General features: G+C 40.2%; 1 protein-coding gene across 2 annotated transcripts in view; it reads right to left on the bottom strand.

Annotated features, from left to right (window-relative positions):
* Window positions 1–83: 83 nt before the first annotated feature.
* The window catches only part of cunhxorf58 (chromosome unknown CXorf58 homolog), a 41,562-nt gene continuing 28,855 nt past the window's right edge, over window positions 84–12,790 (bottom strand). The window contains exons 8-11 of one of the 2 annotated variants that reach the window (XM_087992926.1): window positions 11,702–11,931; window positions 10,537–10,681; window positions 2,053–2,247; window positions 84–106 (exon numbers count right to left, since the gene is read on the bottom strand). In XM_087992926.1, coding sequence (XP_087849052.1) covers window positions 2,074–2,247; window positions 10,537–10,681; window positions 11,702–11,931 — 549 coding nt within the window. In that variant the 3' untranslated portion in view covers window positions 84–106; window positions 2,053–2,073. Of the gene's footprint in view, window positions 107–1,947; window positions 2,248–10,536; window positions 10,682–11,701; window positions 11,932–12,790 lie in introns of those variants that run through there. The other variant, XM_087992925.1, reaches the window with a different exon arrangement.

The raw sequence follows: 12,790 nt of genomic DNA, 5'->3' as shown, positions 1-12,790 counted from the left end.
TAAAATGCTGATGTCAATATTTCACCAACATTAAGGAAACAAGTTTTATGAAATGTCCTATGTATTTACCTGGAGTATGTTTCTCTGTGAAATTTATGGTGATGCTCTGTAAAATAAAAATATTATTTTATTTGGTATAAGTATGATAAGGTGGATTTGTTTTACCTGTTCAGGTAATATAAGCCTTATTCAGAGATGCAACAATAAGTACTTGAATCATAACCTTGAACCTCTGGAAATTTATAGTAACTCAGTTTTGCCGAATAACGTCGTTGTTCAGCTCACAGGGATTATTGTTTGTAGTGATTTTCAAAAGATAACACACTATCAGTCTTTGGTTGTTGCATCATTAAGCCTGGGAAGGTAATTGTGTAGATCTGAAAGATCTCATGTCAGTATTTGAAAAGTAACAGCAACTTGCATTTATATTGCAGCTTTAGAACGATGAAACATCTCAAGGCATTTCACAGGAGCATCAGAAATATAATGCCCTGCTGCCTAAGAACATATTAAGATAATTATGAGATTGGTCAGAGGGGTATGTTTCAAGGAACTTTGAGGAACGTGAGGAAGAGGTGTAGGAAGGGACCTCCAGTACCTGAGCTATTGAAGGCATATCCACCGATGGTGGAAAGATTAGAAATTTGGATACTCAATGAGTGCAAATATCCTGGAGGGTTGTACAGCTGGGGCTGATTAGTGAGATTGTCCATAGAGCAATTTGAAAACGAATATAAGAAATTTAAAGACAAGGTGTTGTTTAACTGGAGCCAATGTAGATCAACAAACACAGGAGTCAAAAGGGAATTTGATTTGCTGCAAGTTAAGGTATGAGCATTGGACTTTTTGGATGGCCTCAACTTTCTAGAGGGTGTAATGTGGGAGACCAGCCAGGAATGCATTGAAATAGTTGACTCTGAGTGAGGGTTCAACAGTGCACAAAGCTGAAATGGGCAAGTCTGATAGTGTGAAGGTGAAAATACACAGTTTAAGCTCACTTTGGGATCAAATATGATATCAAGATAGTGAACAGAGCCCATAGTTAGTTAGGGAATGGCATTCGAAGGAGGGGAACTTGCCAGCAGTTTAGCAAAAATGTATTCCTCAAACACTTTTTAGTAAAACACATCATTTTGTGATTTGTTGGACCTTTCTGTGTGCAAGTTGAATGCCATGTTTTCCTAGATATCTACATTTCAACAGAAACCAGTTGTCTGTAAAACACGTGGGATCCTGAATGGAAAGGATCTATGTAAATGCAAGGTTTATTTAAAAATTGCTTGAGAAGTGACATTTGCTCTACCTGCAGGATCAAATAAGATTGGATTTGATGACTTTGTGCACAAGTAATTTCTCTATAATATATCCATTTTTCCTTGGTTCACTCGCATGCCCAGTGGTACCAGGCTACAAAAGCAATTTCCATGATTATTTTTATGTGGAGCAGGTCACCTTGTGGCCAGAGGGTGTACCTTGAGGGGTATCTTTCTATCTCGAGCATGGCTGACCAGGAGGTGCTCCTGTTTGTTTCTTTTCTCCCACCTTCCATTGGCACAGAGAATGATTATTAACCTATAAATCCTATCAGTATCGTCATGTTATTAATGTTTTATCTAGTCCTCGAGTGGGACCTTATCCTGGGGCTTCTGGCTTGGAGGCAGGGGGACACCGCAAGACCCCAAACAATATGTCAGAGGGTAGCTAAGTCTCAAATAACTATTGTGCAGAATGAGTCACACTAGAAGAGAATGGGAGAAGATCAAACAGTGAAGAAAGACTGTTGTTGAAAAATGCAAGTCATTTACTATTACTGAAGAACCTTCATTTTGTACACTGTAAAACTTCACATATAAAACATTCAGTTTTTAATTTATTATATGCATCCAAATGACCAATTTTATGTAAACCAAAGGAAGTAGATTACAGCTTATACAATTATAGGTCAAGTGAAAAAGAACTGCAAAAGATGTTACTATTGTTGAACTCATGAGTACTGTTTACAGTGGAAAAGTTAGAGTTTGGCAGCTTTGTGCCTTCACTGCAGAGATGTACCTTTCCCTGACTGAAATAAGACTAATAGTCAAGCGATAGTTCTTGTGTCCAAGCATAGAGTTCATCCACTTCATGCTCCCACTCTTCATCAGAAGTTAAATGAACAGCTGGACTTCTCTTATCTTGATCACAACTGGTCGTAATCTGTGAACCATCCTGTGCATAACTGTGATGAGTAGGGTTATTCAGGACTTCCTGGAAGTCAGTCATGAAAAGTCAAAGATTAAAACAAGTTGAAACAAAAGCATAATTGCGTATGATCTTCAAACATTTTGGCACTATTGCATCTTTGTTTCCCAACACAAACTTAGGACGACTTCCTTGAACTTTGGAATAGCACTATCACTGATTATTTTATTATTTAAAATGTAGTCTATGGGGGAGCCAAGATGGCAATTATCTAGGAGGATTGTGTTGCAGAGCTCCGCACCGCAGCACAACACAGGACTCTGGAAAGGTCGTGGAGTCCCAGGAAACTGTGAAAAACTTACCTGTGTTTTCACGTCCAGAGATGCTAAAGCAGGGAGGAGGAGCATCCGTGGCCGAGCCAGTGGCCCAGCCTGCAGGATCCACCGGTTCAATTACATATTGGGTCTTAGTGAAGGAACTCGCAAGAATTTGGGCGGGCAGATAGAGGAGAAGCTGGTCCCAATCTCTATCATGCTGCAGAAGCATGAACAGCAGTGGGAGACCTGGAGAAAAGGATGGATGAGGTAGAACACAGAGTCACGGTGGAAGCTGATAGCAGTTCATCCAAGGATAGGAATCCAGGCGCGGGGGACACAGGTCTGTAATTTGCGTGGCCAAGTGAATGATCTTGAGAACAGGGCAGGACAAGAAATATTTGCATTGTTGGTCTGCTGGAGGGTAAGGAAGGTAAGCGGAATTTATTGAGGACTGGTTGCTGAAATTCCTTAACTTAGAGGCTGGTATGAGAGGCTTGAAGATCGAGAGGGCTCACCAGGTCACAGCGTGGAGGTCAGGTCTGGGTCAACGCCGTTGTCCTCTCAGTGCGGTTTCATCAGTATAGAGATGAGACAGTCGTGGAAGCTTCCAGAATCTAGGGGAAGGATCCAAAGGCCCTAATTTACGAGGGCTCTAAGATCATGTTCTTCCAGGACTTCTCAGCGGCGGTGATCCAGAAAAAAAAAATCCTATGATGGTGTCAAGAGAAGACTGAAGGAACTTAGGATCCAGTACCTGAGGTACCCGGTGGTGCTACAGTTCACCTTAGAACCATACATCTCTTTGACACATCAGAGAAGGCAAGAGACTTTGTGGACAAATTAACCTAATCTGAACAATTTAGTATGTACAAATAGTAGTGTTGTTTGGGTTCGTCTCTTTTTTAGTTCTTTAAAAACAGGAAGTCCAGTTAGGGCTTTGTTTACCTTTTTTTATTGGTAATAATTTGGTCTAAACTATGTTTGGCGGTGGTTGAGATGTGTATTTTCAATTTCTAAGTTATACCAAAGGATGGATGGGGTATTTACCCCTTTTTTCTTTATAAAAAAATTCTTTATTCATATTGCTATTCCATGGTGTATTTTCTTTCTTTTCTGCTTGTGTTTGCGATGCGGCTCTTGCTAGGAGGAGGGAAAATGGCTGGGATGGCTAGGTGCCTTCTTACAGGCAGTTTATACCCGCTTCAGGCATTTAAATGCTCTGGCTGCAGTCTTGGCAGCAGGATGGGAAATTGGGTTTTGGGATGGGTAGTTGCCCCCTTTGGGCAGGGGATGAGTTGCCCTATTCAGTGCCATTGGCACTTTATATGTCAGTTTGTTTTTTTGTTTTTTGTTGCATATAATCTTTGATAGGTTTGTTGACTGTAGTGGGTTTAGTTTATGTAGTTTTTATATTCGATGGATCTTGCAACACTAACGCTCGGCAATTTGTGGTTAGAGGAGTTCCTCTCTGAGAAGTAGGGGAGTGGCTGTCGGAGGAATCTCCCATTTAAGTTACTAGAGTGTGTTAAAGACACATATGGGAGGTTTGTAATTCTCAAAGCTCTGATAAATGGGGAAGAAGATGGTGTTTTAAATGTTTATTGCCCACCGGCCCATCCCCTCATTTTTGGTAGATGCGTGCTCTAAACTGATCAGTCTCGAGTCCCGGCGTGTCATTATAGGGGGAGATTTTAATTGTCTTATGGATCCCACGGTAGACAGGTTGCCCAAAGACCCCCTGATACGTTCTGTACAAACTATACAATTAGTGGATCTGTGTGTGGAGTTAGGGTGGTTTGATGTCTGGAGGCATCTCCACCCTACAGGCGGGGATTTTATGTTTTTTTCCAATCCGCACAGATGTCACACCGGGATTGATTCTTTTTTCTGACCCCTATGGCAACCCTGGACTTGGTGGCATCTTGGAGAAAGTGAGGACTGCAGATGTTGGAGATCAGAGCTGAAAAATGTGTTGCTGGAAAAGCGCAGCAGGTCAGGCAGCATCCAAGGAGCAGGAGAATCGACGTTTCGGGCATAAGCTCTTCTTCAGGAGGGCTTCCTGAAGACTGAGCCCTTCCTGAAGAAGGGCTTATGCCCGAAACGTCGATTCTCCTGCTCCTTGGATGCTGCCTGACTTGGTGGCATCTTGTATGATTAGTAATATTACCATCTCCAATCACGTTCCAGTGTACCTGTTGGTTAAGATTACGGATGTTACCGTGGGTTCGAGGCACTGGCGAATGGTTCCCTTTATCCTCAAGGATAATAAGTTTGTGGAGTACTTCTCTAAGGAATTTCAGGTGTTCCTAGACATTAACTCGGGCTCGGTTAGTAGCCCATCTATCCTTTGGGAAACTGCCAAAGCCTATGCAGGGTGTTAGTTATTTCCTCCTCTGCCGATAGGAAGTGGCAGAAGGGTGAGCAGCAACGTCTCCTTGAAGCACAGTTGAAGGCAGCAAAGAAGGCTTATTTTGACAGGCCCTCATTGGCCAAGCTACAGAAGATTATGGCACTGTGGTCTGCGTTGACACAGTAAAGAAGGAGCTAACTTATTCAAAGCAAAGGTTATATGAGCATGGTGACAGGCCAGGCAAATACTTAGCATATCTCGCCAGGAAAAGGAGTACCCCTCAAGTCATTATGGAGATTAGGGAAGGGTTTGGGAACCTAACGTGATTCCAAAAAGATTAATGTGGCATTCCAGAGATTTTACTCTGAATTAAACCAATCTGAGGGTTATGAGGAAGGGTGGGCCAAAATGGAGTTTTATTTTTAAGGATCTGGAGCTCCTGGGCGTGACCCCCAAACAACAGTCTTTTCTCAATTACCTCTTATCAGAGCCAGAGGTGCAGAAGGCTGTTTAAACATATTGTCAGGCCCGATGCTGAATTTGTTTTATGACTCATACAGCCATGATTGTCCCCCACCATCTCTGAGAGGGAAATATTTCACTTATTCTTAAAAAGACAAGGTCCCAGAGGACTGTGCTTCGTACTGGCCCATTTCACTCTTAGAGAGGATTTTAAAGTCCACATTTAAGACTCTAGCATTAAGGTTGGAGACTGTGTTACCTTCTATTGTTAAAGAGGACCAAATGGGGCTTCATAAAGGGCCATAGATCCTCTAATAATGTTAGGAGGCTGCTTAATGTAATTCAAATATGTCAACAGCAGTCAATACAGGGATTGGTGATTTCTCTAGATGCAGAGGAGGCATTTGACCGAGGTGAGTGGCCCTACCTTTTTTATACTCTGGAGCGGTTTGGATTGGGTAAAGCCTTTATAAGATGGATAAAGGTTCTCTCCAGTGACCCTCTCGCTGCGGTCATCACCGATGGGGTGTGATCCCACAATTTTAACATTTTTAGGGGCAGCCGGCAGAGCTTTTTACGTTGGTGATTGAACTGTCCTCATTTTGTCCAAAAACAGCAAGGTAGTAAGGGACCATTCATAGGGATCCCAATATATCCGCTTCAGAAGTGGGGTCAAAATTACATAAGATCTTGTTCTACGCAGCCGATGCCCTAATTCTTTGTCAAATCCAGCAGTTTCCGTGCCTCGCCTGATACAATACATCAGTGCATTTGGTGCCTTTTTGGGGCAAGACTAATCTTGCAAAATCAAAGGCTATGCCTATGGGTGGACTTACGAAGGAGGCTGGTCTTGAGGGTGAATATAGATTCCCATTTAGGTGGTCACAGGGGGGTTTTGTGTATTTGGGCATATTCATTACTCCAGTTCTGGATCGGCTATTCAAAGCCAATTTTGTTCAATTATTTCACAAAATTAAACAAAACCTTCAAAGGTGGGAGGTGCTTCCGGTCTCGTGGATAGGTCGAATAGTGCTTATTAAGATGAATATTCTCCCTTGTTTGTTATACCCTATACGGATGCAAACATTCAGGAGGCTAAATGGCTGGTTCAGCTCTTTTATTTGACATTGTAAGCGGTTCCTTATCAAATTACCTAAACTGCAACTGCCTCACAGATTGGGAGGGAGTGGATCTCCCAGACATTAAAAGCTCGTTTTTATCCTATGTGAGTGATTGGGCTTGTGGGGACCTTCTTTCAATATGGTTAGATATCGAAACCTCCCAGGCAAGGTGCCCCCTATCTAGCTTGCTGATTTTGGACAGTTAGGGAATATTGCCATAACCCAATAAGTATCAATACTGTTAAAGCATGGAGGGCAATTTAGCAGAGGAAAGGCAATATTGGCAAAACATTTTTTCTTACACCTATAGTGGGTACGCTGAGCTTTCAAGCAGGGATGATGGATTCAGGATTCAAACATTGGGCATCGAGGAGTGTCTTGAACGGGCGATTTTATTTGAGGGAGACACAATTATGTCCTTTGATCAGTTAGCAAGGAAATATGAGCTATCTAGCCTCTTTAGTTGTTTTTCAAGTTCAGGATTTTATTCAAAAAAAGACTACACTTCTGACTGATCCCTACAAATCTGACAGAGAGAGGAGGATACTCAGTACTAAGAGTACACTTTCTGTCAGCACTTTATATCATCAGTTGGGGGGCACCCCCTCAGGTGAGTTTGATCAACTCTGCAGGGTGTGGGGGAGAGAGCTAGGTGTTGAGGTCTCCTCAGAGGCATGGGAAGATATTTGGGAAAATGCAAGAAAGGTATCAATTTGCATTAGGACCTATGCTTTACAGTTGAAGATTCTCCACAGGGTCCACTTGGCTCCGGATCATTTGTAAAAATTTAAACCAGGAGTATCTCCAGCATGTCACAAGTGCAAGGTTTGTATGGGCACTCTTACCCATTGTCTCTGGTCCTGTGGTAGGCTTCAAACATACTGGAGCGCTGGGGTGGGTGCAATGGAGGGGATTTTGGGGTAAAGGTGGAGAAAGACCCGCTGTCTTCTATTTGGCCTGCCCAGTGTATTCCTTGTAGATGTGCATAAGAAAAAACTTTTCAACATCCTCACTTTCTGCGCAAGAAAGAATATCTTGTTAGGTTGGGTATTCGAAAATCCCCCGGGCCTGTCGGGTTGGTGGAAGATTGTTATGGGGCATATTCCCATGGATTTTCTCACAAGTATGGTACACCACAAAACTGAGAATTTTTATAAGACATGACAGCCGTTTTTGGAATACCTGGACACAGATTTATCTGCCATATTAATAAGGGCTTTTATGTAGTCATAACGATTGTGTTTTACAAATCCAATATCCAGGGAGGAGGAATTGCGAACGTATGAGTGTCTTGTTTGGTTGAGTTATTACTATCTATTAGTTTATTGGTTATTATTTATGTAGTTAAACAGTTAGTTGGGGGTTTTTATTATATTTTCTATATATACTTATACATTTGTGGGTTGTTTTTTTTTACTTTATTTGGGTTCTTTCTTTATATTGTTTTGTATTTGTAATATTTTTAAAAATCTTTTAAAAAAAGTAGTCTATAATCATCTGTCAATGGCATAATGTGCATGCTCAATTGATTCTACGGATCAGGTTACAGGTAACTTCAGTTACTGAAATAACGCTCATATTATTCTCTGTCAAGGTTAGAAAACTAATGTAAGAAGCAAAACCTTCAATGCGATGATCTTTGTTTTGTGCACATTAAGATTCAAATGTCCAAAAGGTGAAAGACCCAGTACTTGACATGTATCATTCAAAGATCTCCGATATACAGTAAATTCAGAAGTGTAACTTGTGCAGTGAATAGGGATCAGCATCCTTCCATCGTGCTCATCACGGTTGAGGGTATGTATGGAATGGAACACTGCATTTCAAGCACCTAGTGTTAATTTTGTTGGGAGAGCATGTTATTATCTTGTAGCCCTGTGAAGCAATAGAAAACATAAGATGCTTTATAAAGAGAAAGAGGTAAGCCAAGAAGAAAGAAACTAGGAGAGTGACAGAAAACAATAAAAAAAATTGAGAAAGTTATGAAGTGGGGGTAGGGGAGATGGAAACAGATTCAGGAATGCGGACAGTGAGAAGAATGTTTGGGAAATTAAGTTTATAAGTGGCAATGCTGGCTAAGAGTTTCAGCATTGGACAGATGATAGTGAATGTACCTGAAACCATTGCCAGCATTTAAAGCATGTGGAATGGGTTGCCAAAATTTTGCATGTTCTGATTCAGTCTGCATTAATAGCTGTGTTGGATATTGGGGTCCCTTTTAAATCTCTATGTTTTTAGTATTCTTTATATTTCTTATATAACATAAATCTTAATTTAACTGTGTTCCAATCATAACTAGGTTTCTACCAATGTAAAAAAGATTTATTGGGTCCCACACTATCCTATTATGAGTACAATGTTTTCAAAAACATTCTGTGCCTACAGCTGTTTAGTCTCTTGAATCGGAACCGTCCCCTGTTGTCGTGATTGGATTTTTTTTTGTCTGACTAACTAATGTATAATATTTAAACTGCAGCTTCTCAACAATTCAGGAAACTATTGGAAAATTGCCGCAAGTCATCACGGTAATTTTAGTCACGAACCCTCAAAACCAACAGCCAACAAAAGTAAATGAATCAATGGAAAGGGTGCTGGGATTCGTGGTGGGGCTGAAATATATGGCTTGTCTTACCAATTTCACCTGTGACTGATTCACAAGAGTTTGATAGCAAAAGAGGTGATTAAGGAGTTTTTTAAAAAAGTGATGAAAGTAAATGTTCTCAGTATAATTTGTTAGCAGATCATTTCACAAAGGCAAAAAGTGGAAGCAACCATGGATATATCATTGGTTTGGCTTCAGGATGATAATGCAGGAGTTAGAAGGGGAGACACTACGGGTGAGCTACAGGCTGCATTCACGGAATACATCATAGAAACAGACCCTTAAATTCAACTCAACAATGCCGACCCAAGTTTCTCAAACTATACTATTTGCCTGTGTTCAGCCCATGTCCCTGTAAACTTTTCCTATTCATGTACCTGTCCAAATACCTTGTAAATGTTGTAGCTGTACTTGCATCTACTATTTCCTCTTGCAGTTCATTTCACATACCAACTATCCTCTGTGTGAAAAAATTGCCCCTCAAGTCCCTTTTAAATCTTTTTACTGTCATCTTTAAGTTATGCTCTCTGGTTTTGAACTCCTCTAGCCTGGGGACAAGGCCTTTGCTATTCACTTTATGATTGTATAAATCTTTTTAAGGTCACTCCTCAACCTCCTTTTCTCCAGTGAAAAAGGACCCAGCTTATGCAGCCTCTCCTCATAACTCAAACCGTCTAGTCCTAGTGTCATCCTTGCAAAATCTTTTCTGCACCCTCTCCAATTTAATAATATCCTCCCTACAACAGGGTGATCAGAACTGTACACAGTACTGTACACAGATATTGGCCTCACTGTACATCACAACATGATGTTACAACTCTTTTACTCAATGGTCTGAGCAATGGAGGCAAGTGTGCCAAATGCTGCCTTTTATCACCCTATCTACCTGTAACGCAGCTTTCAAGGAACTATATCTTTTCTGAAGAAGGGCTCATGCCCGAAACGTCGATTCTCCTGCTCCTTGGATGCTGCCTGACCTGCTGTGCTTTTCCAGCAACACATTTTCAGCTCTGATCTCCAGCATCTGCAGTCCTCACTTTCTCCTCCTATATCACTACACCCCTAGGTTTGTCTGTTCAACAACATTCTCCAGGGCCCTACCATTAACTGTGTGAGTCCTGCCCTTGTTTGTCTTACCAAAATAGAACACCTCACATTTATCCAAATTAAACTCCATCTACCACCCATTGGCCAAATTGATCAAGATCCCTTTGTAATTTTAGGTAACCTTCTTCATTGTATACTGTACCACCAATTTTAGTGTCATCTGCAAACTTACTAACTATAAATCAAATTCAAACATGGGATCAAACAAGGCCAGTTTCTACTGGGTGCAATCAGCAATGGACTATTCAATTGACCTTCGAATTAATTTACTACATTGGTGAATGATCAGAATTGACTGAAATAAAATGAATTCAACTATTTTGACAAATGTTAGACTAACCTTAGGCATCACAAAACAGGAATTACAACATCTGTACATTAGTCACTTGGTTTTACCTCTTTGTTTTTATCCAAACCATAAATCTTTCTCATTTTGGAAACTTTTCGTCGTGCTTTGTAAGAACGGCGTTGTGACTCTCTTGCTGCTTTTGAGGATGTTGACGATCGAGTTGGAGGAATGCTTATGGATGGAGTTGGTGATCTAGGTAAATACACATAGATCTTTTGATGCAGGTTGTGCTATATTTGTTCTCAACAAGTTCTTAATTTGTCTGCACCATCTGTATCTTGTGTATATATACAAATGGCAAGTTTCTTTGTGCATCGTTCAGTTCACACCAAAACCAGTGACTGGATTAAACATCCCCAGATTAATCTAATGGCTAACTGATATATGGGTTATCATATCACTAATCAATTGGGCAAAGCTAACTTCAACTGAATAAGAATCGATCTTGACAAAATAAATTAGAATCAGCAATTGGCAGGAGAAACAATAGATGAATAATTGACTACTTTCATAAAAAAGGTATTTTGGACACATTCAAGGTAAGTTTTCCTTAAAAGTGAAAGGTAGGACAAAAGCTACAGCAATCCAGATGTGACAGAAATCAAGATAAAGAGGAAAAGGGATGCTTACAACATATGTCATATAGAAAATACAATTGAAAGACTGAATATAGAAGGTTCTGAAGTGAGGTGAACAAGAAAAGCAAAGTGGAAGTTTAAAAAGATACTGGTAACCAATGAAAAAATGAATTGCAAAATCTTCTATAGATTATATAAGTAAAAGGGCGGTAAAGTCCATAACGTCAAACAATTAGAAACTAAACAGGGCATTTATAAAAAGTGGAAGCAGAAGGCATGCTGAGCTATTACATTAATGCTTTGCATTTGTCTTTAGTAAAGACAATGTGTAAAAGGTTGTCATTCAGGCACTTGAAGAGTTTAAAATTGTTAAGTAGGAGGTCTTGGATAGGCTGTCGAGATCTAAAGTTGATAATGGCAAAGAGGTTATATTGAACTTGTGGAAGCCACCGTTTTTCAAAATGTTGTGAAGAAGTATATTGGACTCGAAGTATTGACTCTTTTATATCTCTTAAGATGCTGAAAGATCTGCTGAATTTCTCCAGCAATTTTCTGTTTTTGTTTTGTGTTGGAAGCTCATTCATGAATGCAAATATTACAGGCAGATCACAAAGTTAACCCTTCTATTAGATACCTGGTCTGAGAGATGGTTCTAATATGTTGAAGTTGAATCTCTTCAGTAGTGGGTTTAGAAAGCAGAGTTGGCAATTCATCTTTCAAACGCTGAGATAAAGTTTTGTTTTGAGCATAGTCCATTATGTCATACATAATTGTTGTCCTGGGTAGGTTTGTCAGGGTCACCATTCTCCAGTAGTTGTCTTTTCCACCAAGATAAGCCGGAGTCTCATCCAGACTACTTATGTACTACAAAAGAATAGTACAGATGAGAAAATAAACAAGCTATTCATCAATAAATTAATCATTATCACCATGAGGCATGAGATGTGCCTGCTTTTTGTTCCGCCCTCATTAATTTATTGTTTATCACTGTTTTGTGCCTGACAACTAATTAATAAAAAGGTGTAGGACCTAACTAACATTCGTAGTGTGTGGGGCAGGTTGGAAATATCACTTCTAAAATCCAATGTGATGGTTATCCTTCAAATTCTTTTGATTGGAAATAGTCAAGTATTTTTGGCTCAGAGTTGCTTAAAGGTTATGGCACTGGACTAGCAATGCAGAAACTATAAATTCTTAATTACGCTTGGGGTTTGTTGTGAAATTTACCTGTTAATCTGGAATTTTGTTGATCACCATCAGGAATCTTCCAGTGACATAAAAACCTAAATGTTTCATGTCTGTTGTCCAGAGATAGGAGTTGGTCACTGGAGGCTCACTGAAGATATTACCTGGTATCATGACAAAACATCTGAAAACGAACCTCCCAGCTCAGCGAGCAAACTTACATCCAGAACCTCAACTAATCTTCTCAAAACTCGCTAAAATTAGTATATATTGTAAACAATTGTGGTTCCAGCACTGATCCCTGTGGAACCCCATTGGTCACGGGTTATCAAACTGAAAAAGAACCCCTTAGTCCAACTCACTGTTGCCTGCCCATAAGCCAATTCTCTATTCATGCCAATATACTACCTTCAACACTCTGGATTCTTACAGCTTAACCTTTTTTGAAGTGCCTTGATGAATACCTTCTGGAAGTCTTAATATAACACATCTACTGGTTCCCCTCTATCCAATCTGGTTGAGACTTCCTTGAAAAACT

This window comes from Chiloscyllium plagiosum, unplaced genomic scaffold (genome assembly GCF_037043375.1).
Source record: "Chiloscyllium plagiosum isolate Xiang-an unplaced genomic scaffold, Cpla_swu_hap1 HiC_scaffold_12, whole genome shotgun sequence".
Classification (NCBI taxonomy): Eukaryota; Metazoa; Chordata; class Chondrichthyes; order Orectolobiformes; family Hemiscylliidae; genus Chiloscyllium; species Chiloscyllium plagiosum.
This window is presented reverse-complemented; position numbering and strand designations above follow the sequence as displayed.